This window comes from Podarcis liolepis (assembly GCF_965112155.1).
Source record: "Podarcis liolepis genome assembly, chromosome: 8".
Taxonomy (NCBI): domain Eukaryota; kingdom Metazoa; phylum Chordata; class Lepidosauria; order Squamata; family Lacertidae; genus Podarcis; species Podarcis liolepis.
In genome coordinates, this window is record NC_139560.1 from 36,724,791 (window position 1) to 36,749,360 (window position 24,570).

Here is a 24,570-nt window from a genome sequence, read left to right on the forward strand (position 1 = left end):
CAATACTAGTAAAGTTTTAATAGCAGCAATTTTTAAAGCTGCAAGATTTGAGAGGCTCAATGACTAAGTCATAGACCTTTTACCTATAATGGGTTCCATTATAGCCCTAAACTCAAATGGAGGTTAAGGTAGACAGGGGGAAATTAGTAGTATTTCAAACTCGGCTGGAAAATAGTCTCTCTCTTTATATGACCAAGGTAATGTCATTAAGTGACGTAACAAGTGCAGCTAAAGAAGTATCTATTCTGAAGCTTATTAACAGATGGGTGCTATTTTATATTTATTTTTTAAAGGACGCTTTGCAAGTGGAACCATTATTTTCAAAGGAAGGAGTAAGGCAGATAAGCATAAATTGATAGAACATTTTGATAAAGCTTAGGTACTTCTTAGGTTAAGCATTGTTCATATATAACTGATATCACCATGCTCAAATTTGAGTGTTCACCCGGACTAATATAAGCTGAAGTCCTGTGCTAAGTCACACGTGTATTATTCACGCTTATACCCTGCTGCTCAGCAGCATCTTGAGTGGGGGTTATTTTCTGGTGACTATGTGTATATGCAGGAACACATATAGTCCAACCTCTTCCTTGGAACCACCCTTGGGCGAGCAATATTACCTTCCAGAGCTAGCACACCAAAGAGGTCTTGCTCTCTCCCCTCCTCCCCGCTAGGCAGAGTGGTCTTAAGCTCTCTGTCTTGCTTACAAGCCTCTGGGACATAGTTGTCAACGTTTCCCATTTTTTTAAGGGAAATTCCCTTATTCTGAATAGGATTCCTCGCAAGAAAAGTTGACAGCTATACTATGGGAGGCTCTTGCGCGATATCATGAGGCCACATCCAAGTTCCTGCAAGAACCTCCAAGGGTCCGTGCAAGAGTCTCTGAGAGCCCAGTAAGCAAGATGGAGAGCTTAAGAGCATATTCTGTGCTGGGGAAACCCTGCACAATAAGAGCATTTTACTTCTCCACCTTCTGTGCATTTAATTTGTTCGATTTCAACTGGCTGGCCTTCAACCATGTAAAGCTGAAATCACACTGTAGTTGCTAGTCTGGGCAGCTACAGAACCATACTTGCTTACCTTCAGCATTAGAACTGCATCGTGTACTTTCACAGCATTCCCTGTTACCTCGGCTTAAATCAGTTGCATATGCAATTACAAGCAAGACTGCAGCCCAAGCACTTTACTTGAAAGGCAAGGTTTATCTATTAGAACACAGTAAAAACTGGAAACAAATTTCTAGATAAGTTTTTGTTTTTAAGATGCATGCAAAGAAGTTTCAAGCTACCGTATTTTTCGCCCCATAGGATGCACCTAGTTTTTTTTTGGGGGGGGGGATAAAGAAAAAAAATTATTCCCCCCCCCCAGGTGCGGGGCTGGCGGGGGGGAAGCCCGAGCTTCCCCCGACCCCAGCCCCGAGAACAGCCTGCTATCCGCAAGCCTAGGGAGCCTGGCAGGAAGTCGCGCCGGTCTCCCTAGGCTTGCAGAGAGCTGCGCGAAGCCCGGGCACGCTCTTTAGTGTGCCCCAGGCTTTGGAATGCAGGCAGCTCTGCACAACCCTTGGGAGACCGGCGCGACTTCGCACCGGTCTCCCGAGGGTTGCGCAGAGCTTCCTGAAGCCTGGAGAGCGAGAGGGGTCGGTGCGAAAGCCTGCATTCGCCCCATAGGACGCACACACATTCCCCCTTCATTTTTGGAGGGGGAAAAGTGTGTCGTATAGGGCGAAAAATACGGTACATCATTACTATAATCTATATATCCAGACACAGATGGTGGCATGTTTTAATCTCTATTACTGTTAATTTTATTGATTTTAAATGCTTTATTTATTTGCCCAGTTTATTTGTTCAGTTACTAGAAATATACCTGCTTTATCAGGTTAAAGTAGTTTCAAAGATGGGAGAGGCTACCTCTTTCCCTAGGGTTCAAAATTAGCAAGGCGCCAGGCACATTTTGCGCCTGAAGATTTTCCATTTGCGAGCACCTCAAAAAGTCTGGGTGCCATTTTTTGTGTCTGGCTCATAGATTGCTGAAATGTATGTGCTTTGAAGCTTTGAAGTATATGCTAAGGATAGAGAATGTGTTAAGGAGTTTAACAATAAAGAGTACAGTGGTACCTCGGGTTACAGATGCTTCAGGTTACAGACTCCGCTAACCCAGAAATAGTACCTCGGGTTAAGAACTTTGCTTCAGGATGAGAACAGAAATCACGTGGCAGCGACGTGGCAGCCCCATTAGCTAAAGTGGTACCTCGGGTTAAGAACAGTTTCAGGTTAAGAATGGACCTCCAGAACAAATTAAGTTTTTAACCCAAGGTACACTCTAAAAGTGTTTTGAAAACTGAAGTATAATACCGATTTTTATTGTAAACACCGAATTAAACGTGTATTACCAATTTCTGCTAAAAATATGGTTAACAATGTGTCACTTATGTGAATTGTGTATTAGTTCATGCTTATCAAAATAATAAATAAAAAGTGCTACTGATCCCCCCAAATGGAGACTAGACATTCTGTTTTGGTGCCCACAACCTACGTCCCAGGAGCCATTTGGCTCCTAGCTTTTCTATCCCAGTTTCTAACACTGCTACAGACCCTCTTGGGTCTTAAGATTGGGCAAAGGGATCTGAGGTAGTTTCAACGCTCTCAATTCAAAGAAAGGTGGTCCTGGAGGTGGCATTCTGTGTAGCAACCCCTAAGACATGGAATTCCCTCCCTCTGATACTTTTGGACTGTCGTTTTCATGGTATGCTGAAGACACACTTCTCTATAATGGCCTTTGGCACATGAGAGGCTTTTATAGGACCTGCCCTGTTCTCTTTACTGATTTGTTTTGACTGATTTTAATACTGTATTTCTAAATTGTTGTAACCCGCCCTGGAACCTCATGGTGCAGGGTGAGTAAAAAATCTAATTAATAATTATAATAAAATATCACATCTTGAAAATATTTTAGTCAATTTATGATAAAGCAATACATTATTTAATAGATTAAAACTCATAATAGGATATGGAATTTTAGCAAAAACTGCTGCTCTCTCAAGTCCTTATTTCTGCTTTTTATTACACTATATAGGTATGGTTTCAAGGCAACTTGAGAGATTCTAAATAGACTGGTTCTATAGATGAGCCCTAGGCTTATTATTAGAGAACAGTTTTAAAGCAACAGCATTTTAAACACCCAAAAAGATTCCTAATGGCTTTCAACAGCTTCAACTGGAACCTCGTATTTTAAAAGCCAGGAAACAAACTTCCACTAGCACAAGGAGCGTTGTAGTACTTCTAATATTAATTATACTTATACATATAAACTGCTAGGACCATGTAATACAGACTTATTCTGAAACCTAATATGGATGGCATCTTTGAAAATCTGGAGTAGATGATAAGAATGAAGACCAAAGCCAGAGTCAAATACCACCACAACAAATGAGAGCAATTAGTGGATTTGCATCAAAGAATAGAATTATAAAGTTGAAGAAATCACCGTATTGCAATAATAAAGAAACCTGTCTTGTTTGGGAAGGCTAAATATATTGACTGAGTAATATAGATAGATAGATAGATAGATAGATAGATAGATAGATAGATAGATGATAGATATGACCACTGAAAGATAATAATAAATAATAATAAAAATTTATTTATATCCCACCCTCCCCAGCCAAAGCCAGGCTCAGAGCGACTAACAACAGTAAAATAATACAGCATTCTAAAATCAATTCATTATAAAATCAGTTCAAATCAAATTGATGGCAACCATTGGGCTAGAGTTCTGTGAAGATAATGACTAGAAGCATCAGCTGATGAGAAATCTGAAGTGTCGACAGCACAAAATTTTAAAAAGTAATCAAGACAATAGGATTAGTTACCCCGTAGGACTCGGAACAAACTTTGAAAATATAACTTGTAACAATAAGCACTATTACACACAAAGCAAAGAAAAATGTGGCTATCAAAATACTGCCAAAGCATGAATGAATTAAGAACCATAAAATTAATGGGAAAACCTCTTTGGGTCTTTCGCTTCTGCTATGTTTGTAGAATGCAAGGTCAACTTTTCCTCTGTAAGCTTTCATTTATTAAGAAAATTTGTATGCAAACTGGTGTGGTTTTGGGGGGCAGGTGGAGTTGAAAGAGTGGAAATAAGAACTCCCTTCAAAATCGCAAGTAAAAAAAATGAAATAAAGGAGGTGGGATGAGTTCATTGCAGGGAGTTGGGCTAGATAACCCTTGAATCCCTTCCAACTCCACGATTCTATGATTTTCTCAGTATCCAAACCATTTTTCAGATAGACTCAGCTGACATTAAACAAATATTTTCCTTGATATTGTGCTTCAGCTGAGAGTCTTCTTAACTTTATATAAGGAAGGAATAAGCAACCTATGGACCAGCCTAACTTTATGCTGGGGGGGGGGAATGAGGGGGGGTATAGTTTTTATGACTTAAAAAAAACCAACAACTTTAAAATCCACCCAGAAATGATTTCAGATGCAGGGACATGCAGAAACAGGCTGATCTGTCCATGCATAGATGAGACTGAGTCGGTTCCTCTGTCCCCTCCCCAGCCAGCATTCCAATTTTCCTGCTGCTCCCCACATGCTTAGAACCCTCATTTAGCTTTAAACTTAAAGGAAGGCAGATGCCCATGCCACTGAAATCTGGATTTCTAAACATCTGAAAATTAATTTAAAACCACAGACTTCCAACTGCTTTACCACAGGCTCTCCCATTTGAGCTAGAATTACAGCTGTACAGAGGTTTCAAAATAAATTTAAATCAACCACAAATTAACCAGACCTGCCTGTTTCATTTTTGTAAAACCATAAACAATCTCATCCCCCATGATGTTCTTCCCTTTTGCTGGCACAAAGAAGTTAAGATGATGTCTCACAGCAAGACATTGGCTAGTGTAGAATGTGTCAATAGTACAAGCAGTGAACAGGAAGTGTCTAACTCAATCACTCCACATACATTCAGGGGTATCACCACATGGGGCCCTCCAAATGTTTGCTAGACTACAACTCCCATCATTCCCAGCCAACATGGTCAATGGTAAGGGATGATGGGACTTGTGATTCTGCAATTTCTAGAGGGTGCCCTGTTGGCTACCCTTGTATAGATGGTCTTAGGAAAGTTGGTCTTCTCTCAGACCCCTATCTGAAATGCAGAAATAATACTCCAGACCAGCCATATGAAGTTGTTTTAAGAAATCATATATGAAGGTACTCTAGATCAGTGTTTCCCAACCTTGGGCCTCCAGCTGTTTTCGAACTACAATTCGCATCATCCCTGACCACTGGTCTTGCTAGCTGAGGATTATGGGAGTTGTAGTCCAAAAACAGCTGGAGGCCCAAGGTTGGGAAATGCTGCTCTAGATATCCCAAATGCTTTACGAATTCTATGCATTACAATCCCAGCTCCAAGATCACACCTCAAATTATGCACTCTATGACTCCTCTGTAAAATGCATCTATTATTTGCCAAATAATGTATAAAAAAAAATGTTTGAAGGATTTTGTTTGAAAATTTTCATCAAAGAAAGTATTTTACACTCCTACACAACTGAGAGCTCAAAGTAAGAGGCATTTCATTTCCTGCAAAGAGAAGTAACTTGAAAGAAAGATGAACCTTTATTTTTTTCTATTTCTAGCAACTAGATTTTGCATTATCTCATGACCCTAAGTTATGAACAATAGCTATTGGGAATACACAGATGACAGTTTGCACAAATGAAAATGATGCCAGCTTTAATGGTAAATATTTTTATATCCAGAAGCATAAGGTCTATTTATAAACAGCCCAGAGTGTTTAGCAACAATTGGCTGGTACACACGAATATTTCTTTCAAAATTAAACAAACCACTTCAGATCAGATCTGATCTCCCATGCAAGGAGAACTACAGCATTATCACTATCTAACAGGGCCAAAAAATATGGGGTACCAGAACTGCAAGCGGATGCAAGGCCATCTGGAAGAGAGAGAAAATGGGACTAGGAGGGATAAACAGAATGTTGGAAACTGTTCACGGGTAATTTAAACAGCTAAAGTTCAAGTGATACACAGATCTAAAATACAAGCCAGAAGGAAGCACTAAATGCATTGAAAAACATTTTGGGCGTTTTATCTCAACGTTCTTTTTAATTTTATTTTATGTACCCATCAGCAACACACAAACAAACACAAAGGAAATTACTTACTATGTCACTTTCTACATTTGCTCCCGAGTAACAATACCATCCTTTCCCTCTAAGCCTTACTTTAGCATATCAGCTCTGGTGTCTCTTTTGCATTATGCAATTTTTCCCAGAACACTTACTATCATTAAAGTCATAATTCATTTCTCAATGAGAAGTGATTTGGGAAGGAATATTACCCAAGGGGCTGTATATGCTGTATATCAAGTTGGAACAAATGCCTTCAACAATATAGTTAAGGTATTAGGGACAATCAAGGAGTTCACATGTGTGCCGTCCCCTTAAACCTCTCCCTGGAGTGAAGTTTCTTCAACTAGGGTCGGAAGCAATCTTTTTGAATGAGCATGGTCAGAATGGTCAAAGGATCTGATCCATAAACGCGCCTTTATTTGTGTCTGAGGGCTGTTCACTACACCGGAAAGTATGTCAATTAAATTTTTGTTTATCTGCACATATGTTTCTCCAAAATTATGAAGTCAATTGTGTTGTGTGGATGGCAAAAGGGAACAAAAAGAACATTCAGATAAATAAATATGCCATCAAGCAAATTTTTATCACAGGAAGTTCAGGCAAATAATATGTACATACACACCACCTGTTTTTCTCTGAATATGTTAAGAACAGCTAATGCAGGGAAGTCTCTATACGTCTGTAGAAAGGAACTAAGTTCTTTCAAAGTCTTTATCACAATCTATGGATGCTCCATTACTACTGTATTATAGAAAAATTTGTTTCATGATATCCCTGGCATACAACCCAATTTATAAAACTGAATAGAGAGGACACTATTATTCCATCTTGAGAGTTCACATGCATGTTTGAAAAAGCAACTTAGAGTGCTGAATGTCATAGATACCGCACCATGGTTTTGGATGTGCCAGATGTGCTATAGCAGGAGTAGGGGACTTTTGGCTCTCCAGATGTTGCTAAACTGCATCTTCCATTACCCCAACCAGTATGGCCAATGGTCAGGACTGACAGAAATTGTAGGTCAACAACATTTATAGGCCAAAAACTTCTACATGACTGTGCCAGAAAGACGACCTTGCATAAATACTTCAATGAGCAGTTTTAACCGCTGCACAACAGCATTCTTTTATACAAAATATTTAAACCACACCTTTTTACCTGACATATTAATCTACATGAGTTATCAATACAAATGCATATTCAGCAGGAATGTAAAGCAACTAATTTATCTGCTGTCCATGAGAACAAATGATGAAAATGAATTCTGAATATATTCACTCAAGTTTTGGGAGTCTTATATATGGTTCAAAGTTAGATATATTCCTATAGTTTGTTGTTTTTAATTAATGTAATTAAGTAAAGTTTTTATTAATATTGATATGGTTTTATTGTATGTATTGTTTTAGTTGCTGTATGCAACTCTGGGATCCTTTTGAAGAAGTGTGGTCATTAAACTAAATGTATCAGCTGCTTGTATCAAATGTGCAGAGACCAAATGTGAAGAAAGATCAAAAATCTGTAAACATTACATAAAAGTTTGCTACTGAAATATAAATTAAGGCAGAGATTTGCTGGTATACTTTACTATTGTTTCAAAAACTCTTTTTCTGTATGCAACTGCAGAAGTTTGAATGTAGGATTCCATTTCCTGTAGGAATTCTCTAGGAATGCATAATTGATAAAAATAGAAATTACAACCATTTAAAGCAGGGATGGGCAACCTATGGCCCTCCAAATGGTGCTGATTCCAACTTCCATCATTCCTGACCACATGCCATGCTAGCTGTGGCTGATGGGATTTGGAGTCCAGCAACACCTGGAGAGCCACACATTTCCCACACATGGTACCAGCATTATTCAGACAAGAAACTACAGGCCTTCCAAAACCTACAATTTTAGCATAAGTGCTCTTCTGACAGGTTAGCTGCAATTCAAACTCCCCATTTATCAAGGATCTACAGTAGTTACCATAGTACATGATGCAGTTGTATGTGCTTATATTTATTTTCCTATGCTATTACAACCTACAAAACAATGAAGAGGTATCATTTCCACTTTATACAGATCTGCATGTTGCCACCAATATTTTGGGAGCTTGGGCTAATGAGAACCAAAATCTTGGCCCTGAAAAAGTAATGTTGCAGTTAATCTGCAAGTATAAGCAATCCTACAGTCATCCAAGGTCCCATATACATTACAACCACTGTGATGTTCTCATTATGCAGAAGTCAGCAGATCTCTATGAATATGCACCTCCCTCTCAGGTGGAAGGAGAAAGAAGAAATGATATAATACTACCAATGTTTCCCAAGTGCTGGTAAAGTGTTTAAAATGCAATTTTATTAACAGTTCCCCCCAAGGTCAGTACTGTCTCTGTATTGCAGAAGGGGGAGGGGGGAGGCTGAAAGAATGACTTCTCTAAGGGCAAAATGGTAAGTTCACTGATGATTTAATAGTTCATTCTCCAACCACCAGAATATGCCTCACCAGAACACAACCTCCCCTTCAGCCCACATCACTCTGTAAAGTCTCTTGCTTTGTGAAAAGGGGTATTGGGGACCTACAGGTCATTTGTTAAGGACGGAAGCTGATATGTGATGTATCTTTGTTGAGCAACAGTACAGGAGATGCACATCCTGTGCCAAGTAAGCACATGTTAAAAGTAAGTAAGTAACCGAAGCTGGCATGCAATTCATTATGGCCATAAACACCCTATAACTTTTAAATACCTACATAAATTTGTAATATTCATAATTACAAGGAGGCACAGTTATCTGGAGCCAGGATTTTGGAATCTAACTGAGAATTGTAACTATTCCAGTGCAAGAAATCCAGGTCAGGTTTTCAAGCACATTCAAACCCAGAAACCTCCTAGGTGATGATGCTGCCGCCTACCAGATCAGCTTGCTGTTGCAGACTTATTTTTATGCTAATTGGGCAAACTAGTTTCAGCCAGCCTTGTGAATAGATAATTCAAAAGCACAGGATACTTTTTTCAAGCTGAGACACAAGATGTGATAGAATGCTTCTAACTAGTTAAACAAAAGTTACTTACTCAACACAACCATCTTCTTTTTAACAATTTCGGTACCCAATTTGGAAACTCCAGCCCCTTATAAAGAGCAATTTATTTAGTTCTTTGTAAAAGAAATTGAGGGCAAGGAAAAGGAACTGTTTATATTCATGTTAATCTAGCTAAAATATCTCCAGATTAAAGTTTTAAGCACATTAATATAAAAAATCAGGTTGCATTTTATATAATTTTTTGTAAAATAAAAACAAAGTATTATATTTGTAGAAGGGAGGATTTAAAAAGAATATTGAGTGAGTCCACAACTGTTTCCATTCTGTTTTTTATTAACAGTAGTCTGGAATATATATTCACTACTTATACATCTTATATTTGATTGCAGTTGCAATGGTGCAACCTCAAATAATCTATTGTTCCTGAACAAGGAAGCAAGAGACAGGTAGAAATAAGCTTGGTTACATATTTAATACACCATTTGAATTCAAAAGAACAGAGGAATCAGCTGGCTCAAGGGGGGATTATGCTTGTTCAGAAGTGAACCCCACCAGTGGAAAAATGCATTGCTGAGGGGCCATCTCCATCACTGTGAACCCACTGCACCCACAGAACACTGGGGGCTTGACTCTGCTGCCAGAAGGGTTTCCAATGGAAATTAGGCCCCCAAACAGGGCATTCCATGAGCATGAAGGAGAGGAGACAGATGCAGCCTTGGATCAGCTGATCAAAAGCCCCAATATTCTCTAAAGAGTCCCAAGGATCAGAGCCTCCACCACAACAGAATGGAGCTTTCCCCACAAAACAAAAAACAAACAAACAAATAACATGCAGGTGAGGAAAACAAGTTTGCCACTCCCAAAGCTTTCTGGCCAGACCCAAGTCACCAGGATTTTGGAAGTGTCAGTAGATTTGCCACTTCACACACCTCCAACTCCCACTTAGGATTGCAATGGAAGGGTCACTAAGTCAAATCGTGCACTGAGTTAACTGTAACCTTTTCCCAGCTCATCCAGCCACTTCTGTGCTCCCTCCCACAATAAATCTGCCCAGTTCTCTATGATGGTGACTATTTTTTCCAAGGAACCAGTTTGTCATTCACTCCAGCAGCAGCTGCCTTTACATCTTCTTTGTAAAGATAGATGCAACCACTGAAGCTGCAGGGAAAATACAGAAGCATTTCCCTCTGGGCAGAGTACAAGACAGGCAAAAGTAAAGAAGGAAGGCTACAATCACGCCAAATCTGTTGTTAAGATTGGTTTGTAAGCATCTCTTTAAGCAAGAGTAAGTGCCAAAAACATGTGAATGACAGAATTTGAATCTAGGTGGTGAGAAGGAACAGATTTCCCTTTCTGTTGATAAGGTGACAAGCAACATAGAATGAACACACTGAAACTTGCACTTCAAAACATACAAGATGGCCTGATGTTAGCAAACAAACATTGGTACTGTGTGCATATTAGAAACTATGAAGTATAAGCTGCTGAACCAGTAAAATAGCAAACGGGGATGGGAGGGACATTCACATACTGTCCATGTTCCAACATGGGTTGGAAACCTCCAGTTGGTGGATGGGTTGACAGCCTTCCACATCTCTGGTCCCTTTCAATACCAGCTGTTCAGCAGAAGCAGATTTTAGAAGTCACATTCCGCAGAAAGCCAGTCTATAGTACAGCCTCTATTAACTAAAAAGGTCTAATTACCATTTTTTCTTGCTACCATGCTGACCTCTAAATGAATTGCTGTGAAGCAGGTGAGAGCTTTCACCGCCCTAACATTCAACCATGCAGGAGTTCTGAGCCACTTCCTTCTGTATTGCTGCAACTTTAAACCATCAGATCATAACCAGACAGTGCATGAGTGACACTGGTGATTCCTCTCTAATTTAGGGAAAGGGGGAGAGGAATACAAACATAAAACACAGAATAATGCAAGTGGGGGGGGGGGACGACCAATGTCTGCCTAGTTTTTAATATAACTAACAAACTACATATTTTACATTTGAATAATTTGAAACAGAGAAATCATTTATGATGGCTATTATAAAAAGAGGTCGTTCACAACGAAAACGAAAACCTAAAAATAGTTATGATATCCCACTGGTCAAATGCCAGGAAGACACTAGATTATCAGTTAAATATTCAGATCAAGCATCTTTAACAGTATAAAATGCTGTGAAACTACAGTGGTACCTCGGGTTACAGATGCTTCAGGTTGCAGACTCTGCTAACCCAGAAATAGTACCTCGGGTTAAGAACTTTGCTTCAGGATGAGAACAGAAATCGCGCAGCAGTGGCGCGGCGGCAGCAGCGGGAGGCCCCATTAGCTAAAGTGGTACCTCAGGTTAAGAACAGTTTCACATTAAGAACGGACCTCCAGAATGAATTAAGTTCTTAACCCAAGGTACCACTGTACTGAGATTGTTGAATGGGATGATTTATCTGGAAAGAAGATATGTTGAAGGGGTGAGCTAACAGCTCTCTATACTTTATTGCAACTCAGTTCTAACCTACGGTAGTCCTTTGACCTTTTTAAAGTAGCACTTAGACTTTAATGGTTGCACAGAAAATCTGGAGTACATCAATATCAAAGCAAACAAGCTTATTTTACTCTCATCTTTTCTCAAACATTGGTGAATAGGTGACACATCTTAAAATACATCTTAAAATTAGAAGTACCAATTGCGAGCAGAAAGACTGAAACTTCTAAATTAGCTAAATACTGCTGCAGTATAGTTTTGAAAGGTGTCAAAGAGAAATCACAGGAAAGACAAGATGCCAATTATGCACTAGTTTTAAGGCAGCAGTGCTCAAGCTTTCTGCCTTTTCACATCAACTTGCCTGTCAAAGAACCCTGCACAACAGTGATGCAGATGATTTTGGGGTGTGGCTGCACTCATTTCATGCAGAGTTCTGACCTAACCTGTTGTAGCTTGCCATCACCCCACATGAACTGAGAACATTTCCTAAAACATACTTCATACTTCCCTTTGCCTGCATATTGCACAGAAAGTTAGGTAATGAATGGAAAGCTAAATTTCAAAGAAGTGTATCCTCCATTACTTATCTTCTCACTGAAGAATGTAGAGGCCAATGTTTCCCAAAATACAGTCTGAACACAACCCAGTTGGGTGCTTATAAAGTGAAATGACAGGTTTATAGATTCCATGTGTATATTCCAGTGGAGAAATCAGGAATTAAGTTCAGCAAACCACCAACAACAGCCATCTAGCTCCAAATGTTGAAGATGGAACTTATCACAGGATATGAGGCCATATCAGTATTGCCTAAATAACATGTCTCACTTATTTACACTCTATTTATTTACATTAAACTTTACTGTTATGTAGGTGCAATTCACTCAGTTTGGAAAAATCCTTTATTTTATTTAACATATTTTAATCTGCCTATTAGTATTCAAGTCCTTCCAAACCTGTCACTACCCTGAATAACTTGATGTCACACTCAAATTGGCTAACTCACATCTCACTCCTGATTTCAGGTTATTTGTGAACATTAAATATCACGAATCCAATGCAGATATTTGGAGGAAGTGCTCTTTAATAAGACTTCCCTCAAAGTAAAAGATGTCTGTTTACTCCTACCTTCAACTTCATAAAAGCTTGTACTTCTATTTACTTAACAATTATCACTTTAATAGTGTGCTCTTCCAGTTAATCTGGGAAAGAAATTAGTCACATCCCTTTTTAAAAAAAATACTGCTCATTGCCTATTTTCCAATTCTTGGATGAAGAGATTAATTTTAATTTGCATATGTTTTGACATATGGCTAACCTATGACCCACCAGGCATTGTTAGACTAAGACACTCACTTTCCTGACCATTAGCAATGCTGTTGGGAGTCCAATAATAAATGGATGGTAAAAGATTAGTTGCCCATGATTTAACAAGACCTTGCTTGCTTCAGATCCCTCCTCAAAAATTTACCCTTTCCATGAAACTTTTGACACAATCCCCATAACCTGTTCACATAATGAAACACTATCTTAGAAATAGCATAGACTTACACTTCTAAAAAGAACCTACACCAAACTGTGACAAAAGGGTGGCAGATGCTCAAGTCCTAGCAAATGAAATGGAAGAGAAGATGGATATCCACATGCAGTCCATATGTACCTTCATGCAGTCCAATGTTCAGAGGTTGTTTTAGAGAAGTTGACACCATCCTCTGCTCAGAAAGAGAATTTCTTGTTAGCTACAACCCATTTCTTTGGGGTTTATGATTACAACGTGCACTGGAGGTTGAAAGGGTGATTGTTGCGATTGCTACCGTCTCAGCTGAATGCTGAAGTTGGCAAGTCCATGCGGAAATGGATCCTCCTGAGAACGATGCACATTCAGAATGCGTTTCCGAATGTCAAGCACAACCTAAGATAATGCAGTGTCCTGGAAGAAGACTCATGTTGATCCTGCACAAGGAGGACTTCAATGTAGGTGTCAGGGGACTCCCATCGGAACAGGGGAGGGGGGCAGGTGAATACATAGAGCCTCCGAAGCTGCTGAGGAGCAGCACCTCATCCAGCTGTGGGGAAAGCCACACCTCCAGTGGAGCAGAGGGGGGAGGGGGTAGCCAAGCGAGGGGAGGGCTCGAAGATGCTACTGAGAGCCCAAGTGCCTCACCTAGCCTGGCCGGCCAGGAAACAGACATGCCGTTTCTGTCGTCCAGCTTGTGCAGAGGGGTGAAACGTAAGGAGGGGAGGCGGAGATTTGGGGTGTCTAAGTCCTTATGTTGGGGAAGAAACCAGAAGGGGCCACTCCAGGATTCTGCAAGTGACTAAGACGGACATGAATTGTGGGGTTCTGCACTGTCAATAGTTTGCACCAATAAAACCTGTAAAAGACAGGTCGGAGTCCTGCCTGGTTACTCACGAACAACCACCACCCCAACCTGACAGTAGGTTAACTGGCTCTCAACACCATCTTCAAAGTAGGTAAATCCACAGTTTATAAGATCTTCCACAAAACTGCCTGTGTACTGATGATAAACATGTTTCCAGTGTATGCCCTCATCCTTACAGAAAAGACATTCCCACTGTAAACTGGCTGATTACTGCCTACATGTCCCAAGGACAGGCAGCACTAATAATATTAACTACAGTCATACCTTGGTTGTCAAACTTAATCAGTTCCGGGAGTCTGTTTGACTCCTGAAATGGTTTGAAAACCAAGGTTCAGCTTCTGATTGGCTGCAGGAGCTTCCTGCAGTCAATCGGAAGCCACGGAAGCCGCATCGGATTTTCAGCTTCCGGAAAAAGTTCGCAAACCGAAACACGCACTTCTGGGTTTGCAGCGTTTGGGAGCCAAAACGTCTGAGTACCAAGGTGTTCAACAACCAAGGCATGACTGTACTACCATAGTAAGGTGAGGTTACTGTTGGAGAGCCCCCTTCAGGCATCAAAAGTTGAGGTAGAGGACACTTAAACCTTGCTGGATGTTGAGGAAGCCATTATGGCCAATGTGAGTATGGTGTACTGAATCCCACAAGGTAAACCTGCAAGACATGGTGTGTGTGTGCACAGGCGCACAAGCACATATGCAAAAATAATGATGCTGGAAAAACCGTGAAGCCAGGCAATGCCTCTACATAGCTACATCCTTATTTCAGACATTGTGATATATTAGTATATTCCTATGTTTAGTTGGTGATATATTGCGATATTGAAAACCAGTTACTGCCAGCCCTACTATTCAGCTAAGTGTTACTTGAAGCAGACACACGGTTGACCACGCTGGCATCCTCTTGGCCCTGGTGGTTATCTTTCTTTATCTACAGTATAGATTCTAGCTGAACTTCTAATATTGTGGTTTTAAACAACTCCTAAGCATTTGGGAAATTTGACCCTTTTGACTTTGCCTTTCACCTTCCTTTTTAACACTACACCTCACGCTACATCCTGGGCACCACTTAAGATTAAATTCAGGGTCACCAGCCCTCTGGCCAGTTCCATGGCCAACTGTTTCAGAGAATAATCCCTTACGAAAATCCAGAAATGTTTACATTTTTGTTGTGATTGGAACACATGTGTAGCCAGCCCATGTGAGGGTAACTGAAGTCACCTATCATTAATGAACAAATACCAATTTCAAATACAATACTGGGCAAGCTTGGCAGCTGCAAAGCTTGGCAGCTTTTGTTTACTAAATACAAGTAAAATAAGCATGCAAAATTAGATCACTCTATAGTAAAGGTAAAGGGACCCCTGACCATTAGGTCCAGTCACAGACGACTTTGGGGTGGCGGCGCTCATCTTGCTTTATTGGCCGAGGGAGCTGGCGTACAGCTTCCGGGTCATGTGGCCAGCATGACTAAGCTGCTTCTGGTGAACCAGAGCAGCGCACGGAAACACCGTTTACCTTCCCGCCAGAGCAGTACCTATTTATCTCTATAGCAGTCCTCTAAAAGTCATCTAACTAAAACTCCCACCATCCCGGACCCCGGCCATGCTGGTTGAAACTGGTAGAAGTTAAGAATCCCATAGCATCCAAGGAGCCAGAGGTTCCCCATCCTGTGCAAACTGAATTTTTTCCAATGAAAATTTGAATAATATGTGAAAAGGGAAATTTTTCAATTCACATTTTTATGAATGTCTTCATTACAGAAATTAAACTCTATAATTTGAATTTACAACAGTTAATATTATATTTATTTTATCAATGAATCCACACAATCCTATGTGCCTGCTTAGAAATTTTGCAACATGGTGGAATGAAACCTGGCTTTTATTTCTCTTTCACAGCAAAAGAACTCAAAGCAATGGAAATGTGCCTGGCAGTTTTGCATGACGATATGTGATTTATCACCGTTATAGGCCTTTCACTGATGAATGCATTGCTGACCTCAGTTGGAAACAGGATAAAATGATAGCAAGATGTCTGGCATGCTGACCACCACCACCAAAAGACCACAGTGAATTAAAGGGTGTGGTGTGAGCAGTTTTATGTAGTCCCTAGCCCACACTGATACAGAATTTATCTGCCAAGGCCATCAAATGCCGGGGGGGGGGGATGTTTCAAATCCACCAACCTGTACATATTTCACAATGTCTGGTGGCACATTTGAACAAAGTAAATTAGACAGTCAACTGATGGATGAAATTGCTATATTTAACTTGTAAAATGAGTGGTTTGTTAACCCAAAGTATAGAATTAATCGACAATTTGGTCTCTAAGTCTGAAAACTATAATTGGAATAAAACAAATTGGTGGTCCTTCAGCAGAAGCTTACTAAAAATATTTCCATTCCATTTATACAAAACACACACCGTATCTTTCATGTCCACAGGTCATTCATTTCAAGTCATACAAAGGTCAATGACCTTCTATCTTGATTTCAAAAGACATGTTTCTCCAGCTACATAAAAGTTTCCATCTCTAGTAGAAAGTGTTATTCTCATGAGACTTTGCATTTAATACATCTTTGGCCATTTTTGTGAAAATCGGTTCTGAATATAGCTGTCTTTGTTGATTAAAACTGCAATAAACTGAACTTTTCACCACATTAGTCCTCAGTAATACAATAAGAAAAGAAAAAAAACTATCCTACCAAGAAAAAGTTCAAAGCACCTAAAACATTTTACAGTCTGGGTGGTGAGAGCACAAACTGTTCGGAACTTTTTCAATTATTAATCTCACAAGCAGGAAAGGTTTGCTACTCTTGGAAATCCCAAAAGATGGCATACATGTCTGTAAGAGAAACTTTTTTATTCCTTGTTGTTTCACAAACAAAGCAAAAGTCAGACAAGTTAATAATGACTACAGTGCAGCTTTTAGAATATGAAGGGGGTAAAATTGGTTTATCATATTGCCCCTTCTTTTGTGTGTTTTCTATATATGAGATTAAACAAAAACTCCACTGACAGCCCAGATTCTGACCACAGCAATTTTATTTTAAGCAAGCACTAATGTCCTTTCATATCCATTCCAGACAGAAGGGTAAAATGACAGTTTGCTCAGTTTTGTTTCTACTTCATTATTAACAGTGAGAAAAATACGGTCAGAGTGTTAAACCTTTGCTATTACTGGAAGAAAGAGGGAGCAAACAAATAAATCATTTCTCTAATCCAAGACAAACCTTTTTCCCAAACCTGAGACCTGGTCTTGCCATCTCTCTTACACTAAAATTAACATGCAGTCAACAGGAAATACCAGATCTATTGTTCTCCAATTGTACTGTAAACTTATTTCCAGGGGAACATCTAACTATTCCTTCACCTTGACTTTTCCTTGGTTTCCAGAAAAATATAATTATATTTAATTACAGGGCCCCAATTTAAGATACATTTTTAAACATGAAGCAATTAGCCCCAAAGATGGTTCCAAAGATTCTATTTAGAACCAAAGCATTTCAGTGAATACATTAATTTTATTTATTTAAAATTATTTATATCCCACCCTCCATCATTACTGATACCAGGATAGAGTGCAGCATAAAATAATCTTTAAGAAAATAAAAAAGAACTGATTCTTAAAAACACTAACAAATCAACTAACAGAGAGAGTGAAGTCATCTGGAGATGATAGCTATCTAATTTAGTTACCACAAGCAAAACAGGATAGCCATATATCCATAAATATAGAAAAGGATCAATATAAAACTGCTTAAAATAAAAATACCTAAGATAATTACACTTCCAATAGCATGTTACCTACCTGAAGGACAGGCACTTTTTGTGGTGTGTTCTGCGGTGACTGGTGAAGCTGCGCCCAAGGCTGATGGTGAGGATGTGGTGGTGGTGAAGACTGGTGGTGAATGCCTGGGTGAGGTGGCATGGGAGGACAGGTTGGCATCTGCTGCTGAAAAGATGACTGACTGGGATGCTGCTGGCCAGATATTAATCGTTCTTGTATTGCTTGTGGATCAGCAAGGCCAACACCTGGACAGCCATTTGGTCTCATGTGGCCCCCCATTTCCCGTGGGGCTGAAGACATGCCCATGAACGGCCGATTCTGTTGTATATTCCGAGGGCCCATACTCCTCTGTCCAATTCCCATGGCACCAGGCGGCTGGTGAGATGGCTGAGGATGGGGCATATTTGGATAACTGCCAACTTCCATTGGTATTCCAGCACTACCAGGCCTAACCTGTGGTGGAGGTGTACCTGCTGGATTACTCATTGCTTTCATGGGTGACATGGGAGGTGGAGAAGCATAGGTTCCCTGAGGCTGTGAAGGGTGCATAGTTTGTGTGTTCATTTGGTTAAGTGAGCCACTAGGGTGAAGGGGCTGCTGGTGCATTAGTCCTTGACCACTGTTAGATGGAAACCCTACGGCATTTGGGTACCTAGGTACAGACTGATTCATTGGAGTGTTATTTGTAAGGCCTAAATTCTGATTCATCCCTGTATTGTTTACTAATCCCTGATTAAGGTTACTGTAAGGATAACGAGAATACTGCCCTGAGTTGTTTATAGTAGGTGAAGGTACTGTCTGGCCCCGAGAACTAAAATTAAGTGTTTGTGGCCTAACAGCACCCTGCTGAGGAGGGTTAGGGGAGAATCTGGGACCATGGGCTACTGATTCTCCATGGAGAGCAGTGGGAGGGTGGTGATGAAATTGCTGCACTGAATGTCGTAAAGAAGGGCCCATGCTTGGATTCTGTTGGGGCACATGAGACATGTGGCCAGGTCCTGAGGTGGCAATGAAAGGATTTCCCTGATTAAGACCTTCCTGGCTTTGAGAAAACTGGTTTATCCTCTGCTGTTGTGGCTGACCATGCTGTTGCATTGAAAAGTCACCACGAGCCATATAATTTCCCATTGGCTGCATGTGCTGAGGATGTCCCTGTCCAGGTGGTCCTGATGGTGCTGGTGGCGGCGGCTGAGTGGGTGGTGGTTGCTGCTGCTGGTATGGTGCTCTTATCTGGTCTGGCACTTGAACTGCCCTTGGCCCCCACATAGAACTACCATCTACAAAGGGTTGTGCATGCCTTTCATTCTGCATACCAGGATAGACACCCATTTGGCTACCGGTACTCCCACCGTGAGGAACTGGAGGATTATGATACTGTGAGTGAGGAGATGCTATACCATTCCCTGGGGCATTACTCATCATTCTGTTGGGCTGATCCATCAGATGCATTTTCTGCTGTTCATACTGATTATAATGATCAAAGTGGGTCAACTTTGCTTGATTTTGACTGTTAGGAGGATGGTGAAGGGGTGATTGCAATGAGGCAAATCCTTGATCAATAGGCATTTGTTGCCCCATAGCGTTTACTGCATTTTCGGGGTATCCACATTCACCCAAGCCCTCCAGTCCTTCACTGAAAATATTCCCATCTTCTCCAAACAGGCTCATCATTCCTGGATCTGCCATCTTTGTTCCAGCACGCAGCGTCTCACAGCCACAACTAGAATACTAGTTCGTGCTTCACCTCACTGAGGTGTTTGTCTTCAAAGCCTTTAATCCTCAACTAATCGCCTTCATGTCATTCCATATTTCCTTAATTCTTTTGGACCACAGAGTGTCAGGCAAATTTGTGTTACGAGTCCTAAAAAAAAAGAAGAGAAAGAATTTTTAAAAATCAGGTTGAAAGTAAAAACAGAAGTTGTATTTAAACACACTACAGCTTTCTGCAATTCTAAATGAAGCCTTTACAAATCCTGAGCTTTTAATATTTCATTAAAAAAACCTCATATGAAGCTTGATTATGATAAGAAACTAGAAAGCCAGGAAACAGTAACCTTAAATTAATCCATTCACTACACTTCCTTGTGTTCCATTCCTGGATAGAACAGAACAAAAGAACACAACAGGCAGCTGAGGCAGCTGCCACAGCAGGCAGTCAAATGTATGAATATAGCCAAACAGCCCATCTGCTGAACTAAAACCCTGAAAATGCTCTACTTACCAACAGCATGTCCTTAACCTTATTCCCCTGAGCAGAGTAATCAGATGAGTGAGCAAGCAGCAGCAAGAACTACAATAAGCTACGTCAGTTATATGCCTAGCTCTTAAGGTTAATTTCTTCTAGTAGTCACAAAATCCTGTTGCTCAGTTAACTAACTACACATTTAAATAAATTATAAGGCACACTCGATACGCAATGAAGTTGCAAACAGGATATTGAGTTCTGTATTAATGCAACATTCAGGCTTAATTCTTAACATTTGTATCCAATGAAGCACTAAGTTAAGTCACCAAACAATATTCAAGTTAGAAGAAAGGAGATTATGATTAAACATATGGAAAAACTTTCTGACAGTAATAGCTGTTTGACAGTGGAACAGACTCCCACAAGAGGTGGTGGACTCTCCTTCCTCCTCAGTGGTTTTTAAGCAGAGGTTGGGTGGCCATCTGTCATGGATGCTTTAGCTGAGATTCCTGCATTGCAGGGGGCTGGACTAGATGACCCTTGGGTCCCTTCCAACTCAAAGATTCTATGAATACATTGGCTCTGCTGGTGAAAAGGTTGCACCAGCAGAACACTGATGCACACCAGAATGCATAAAGAAGTTGTTGGTAACTCTGTGGCACAATGGACTGCACAATCTGTTGCACGGCGAGTTTCCACTAGTGCAAGTGCTGCACTGGATTCCTCTGTTAAAGCTCAACCACCCACTAATGCAATAGATCTTGTGCTAGCATACGGAGGACACTGGATACCAGCTACTGCTTTCAAGTGTTTACTTGTATTACCATAGACATAATCCTTACAACAACCCTGTAAAGCGAAGTCAGTATTATCTGCCATATTGCAGACAAGGTAACCAAGGCTGAGAACATATGGCTTGCCCAAAGCTACCTAGCAAGTTCATGGCAGTAGTGAAATTCAAACTGGAAACTTCCTGATTAGTACCAGATTATTTGATTATTTAATAAAGAATTGTTACGGTCATAGAAGACATATACAGCCAATATGCTTATGGGGACAGGGAAGACGGCACCCAGGAATCAGACTAGTTTATTCTGCAAACAATTTTTTAAATGAAGAACGTAATTTCTAAACTCCCTGGCAAAAATGGGGGTAATTACGAGTAACCAATGTAGAAATGTTTAAAACAAGTAATCAAGTTTCACTGAACGCCTAGATGTCATCAAGATTTCCAACTTGATTTGTACTACATCTTACAAGTTGTTTTTTAAAAAAAAGAACAAGCAAGCAAATAAAAAGCTAATTGCGTATTTTTTAAAAAAAACCTTCTGAATTTAATGGTACAATACTGACTGAGGTGAAAAATTCAGTGCTGTGGACTTTACCTTAAGAAACTTTTCTTTATCATAAGCTCATTAGTAGCAATGAATGGGTAACAACTGCAAGTGCAATATTGGGCAAGCTTTGCAGCTTCAAAGCTTTAACTTTATTTACTCAATGCAACCTCTTACATCAGAGCTGGTGTATTATGTGGTGATATGAGAACAGTCTCTCTCAGAGGTGGTGATCCTAAAGGGGATTGTCCTTCTCTCACAAACATGGCTGCTGGAAACAGTGTTATCCTTAGGGCATCAGTTGAAAGCTGATCCATGGCATTTGCTAGTTTTATGATTTTTAACTGATTTGAGTACTGGCTTTATGTGCGCCTCTTGTGTGTTATGATATATTATATTTATACACTTGCAACCTGACTTGGAGTCCAATGTTGAATGATAGAATAACTAGAACGAGAGAATAACTTTCCTAACTAAATAAATTCCAGCCCACAACCTGAAGAGGTACAATTTAGTTGCCGGTTTTATCACCTCAACACCACCTAGGCCTAAGGAAGCCATTAACAACACAGCATAAAACAGATAAACCCACAGATAAGGAAAACCCTCCATTTAAAGAAATACCCACTAAAAAGAACGGACAAACTGGAAATTAAAGCCGGGGGATATAAATATTGCCTGAAACCAGTTTAAAGTTGAAATTGTGAGAGATTTCCGAATTCTGGAGAAGGCAATCACGAATTCCCGCTCGCTCCTGACACTTCACTCAGGCCACCTGTTGCTCACCCACTCCCTTCCTCCGCAGCCCAGCCGCCAACCTCGGTAGGCTGAGATGCGAATGGGGCTTGCCTGCCTTACAGCCAGCGCCTTCACTTATTTCTCTGGCGACATGAGAGCTGGTGGGCTGCCTCCTCCCTTCCTTCTTGCACTGATCGCTGAGCAGAACAGAGCCTGAGCAGAACATGTTTTGTTAGTGCCCCCACTGCTGAGCGGAATGGTGGCTCCCAGGAGCCGCAGCTTGCGCAGCAAGAGGCTATTGACAGGGTGAGCTGTGACTGGCAGCTCTGGGGATGCTGGCAGTGCTCCGGGGCTCCACGTTTGCATGAGGTGCCGTGCCATGCCATGTGGTGCCCCAGCTGATGCACTCTGCCTAGGGTAGCGCCGCCCACCTGGCCTCACCAGGAAGCGGCAGAAGCTGTGCAGGGTGACGCCAATTATCTGTATGGCCAGCAACTGCTTTCTTCCTCCCCACCTTCTTTCCTTCTTTCTGACATCATACTATATCAGGTTTAGCTGGCGATATATTACGATGTTGGAAAGCAAACACTGCCCAGCCCAACTGGAAATAAATGTCATTCCAGATGCTCGTTTGGACCCTGATGTGAAAGAGGAAGACTGAGCAGACTGCTTGGCGGTTCTCCTGGGATCTCAGATAAAGGAAGGAAGTGGACCTCTAGCTTCTAGGGAAATGGAGGAGGGAGGGAGAGGGTGAAGGCTCAGGTTTGGGACTGGCAGTTAGCCCCAAACTTGAGCTATCAAGCATTACAAAGGACAGCTGGGGAAGGCCTAGAAGTGTGGGTCCTTTTCCCTTTCCCCACCTCCACACCCCAAAAGCCCTGAACAGCACCAAAGGGCTCCAGCCTGACTAGAACAAGAGTTTTCCTAGGGTGGGAATACAAAGCAACATTTTATTACATGTCTCACTTGTATAGTTATAGTGACCTCTCTGACAGAGATACTGAAAGGATTACTTAATAATGTTTATGAAGCACTTTATAACATTCAAAGTGCTATATAAATGCTGAGTTTTATGGTATTCAGAAGCACAGCTTAGATGGCTTTAAAAAGACAGATTTGTGGATAACACAAAGTGATAGACCTATAAGCCATGCGAGCAAAGTGGAACCTCTAGAGGAGAGTGATTAAGAACAGGAGATGACTGTTGTCTTCAAAACCCACTTGAGAGCTTTCAGAGGTTGTTGACTTGTATCTGCTGGAAATACTAACCTAAAATTGATATTTCTTACCTACATCTCTTTAAAACACAGGTCAAAAATAGGTAACAAATTATGAAAACCAAACAAATACAATCCAGCACAATCTATAATCAAATATTACAAAACCATCACCAGTTTAAAAGCTAACAGATGACAACAAAAGATTTTGGAACGAGGTAAGCATACATTGTTTTCTATAAGAAAAGCAAATGCAGGATCTAGTGGACTCCTGGGGTGGGATTTCCAGTGTAATCAGCATTATCGAGTTGGGCATTGTTTGTATATTTACGTACAATACTCTTCAAACCTATGAATAACATTCTCTATAGGCTGTGTGGTGATACTGAGCAAAGCCATTCAGCAACTATTCAGGAAGAGAAGAAGAAAAGTTTGGATTTGATATCCCGCTTTATCACTGCCCTAAAGAGTCTCAAAGTGGCTAACATTCTCCTTTCCCTTCCTCCCCCACAACAAACACTCTGTGAGGTGAGTGGGGCTGAGAGACTTCAAAGAAGTGTGACTGGCCCAAGGTCACCCAGCAGCTGCATGTGGAGGAGCGGGGAAGCGAACCCGGTTCACCAGATTACGAGACTACTGCTCTTAACCACTACACCACACTGGCAAGACCCAACCTTATGCTTTATCCCCAGTTCTCAGTCCAGCCAGACAGTTCAATATATAGAATCACAAAGAATGCAGTGTTTGAATCCAATAATGAATATTTTTTCCTTTATCTTTGTCCTCTTTAAGTTTATACATCATGGCTTGTAGATTTTCTTTAAAGTCTTGCAAATAAGAGCCAAGTATTGCCTCCTGACTTTCATCTCTCTCTGAAAGCTAACCTCTGGAACTGCATACTGAACAGAGTCTAAACAAATGCGGAGCTCAACTGATAAGTATGAGAACATGGATCAGTACAAGAAACTAAAGAATTTATTTACCCCCTAGCATAGCATTCTTTAGACAGCTTACAAAATACATGTTTTTAAAAATATTAAAAGTGGTAGAAGACTGCGTAAATACAAGAACCCATATCTTGCCGAACCCCCAAAATTAAAATTAAAATCAAATTTAAAATATGGGGTCCAAGATTACCTAAACTGGAGTAAGCAATGTGGTGCTCTCCAGATGTGTTGACTGCAATTCCTACCAACCCTGACCATTGTCCACACTGCCTGGGTCTAATTAGGGTTGCAGTTGAACAACATCTACA

The 24,570-nt window shown here is 40.6% G+C and overlaps 1 protein-coding gene across 8 annotated transcripts in view; it reads right to left on the reverse strand.

The window, feature by feature from the left end:
- CHD7 (chromodomain helicase DNA binding protein 7) overlaps positions 1 to 24,570 on the reverse strand; it is a 140,254-nt gene that overhangs the window by 85,136 nt on the left and 30,548 nt on the right. For all 8 annotated transcript variants that reach the window (XM_083517864.1, XM_083517857.1, XM_083517863.1 and 5 more), the window contains one exon: positions 17,863 to 19,702. In XM_083517864.1, the coding sequence (XP_083373990.1) occupies positions 17,863 to 19,527 (1,665 nt within the window). In that variant the 5' untranslated portion in view covers positions 19,528 to 19,702. The remainder of the gene's footprint in view (positions 1 to 17,862; positions 19,703 to 24,570) is intronic.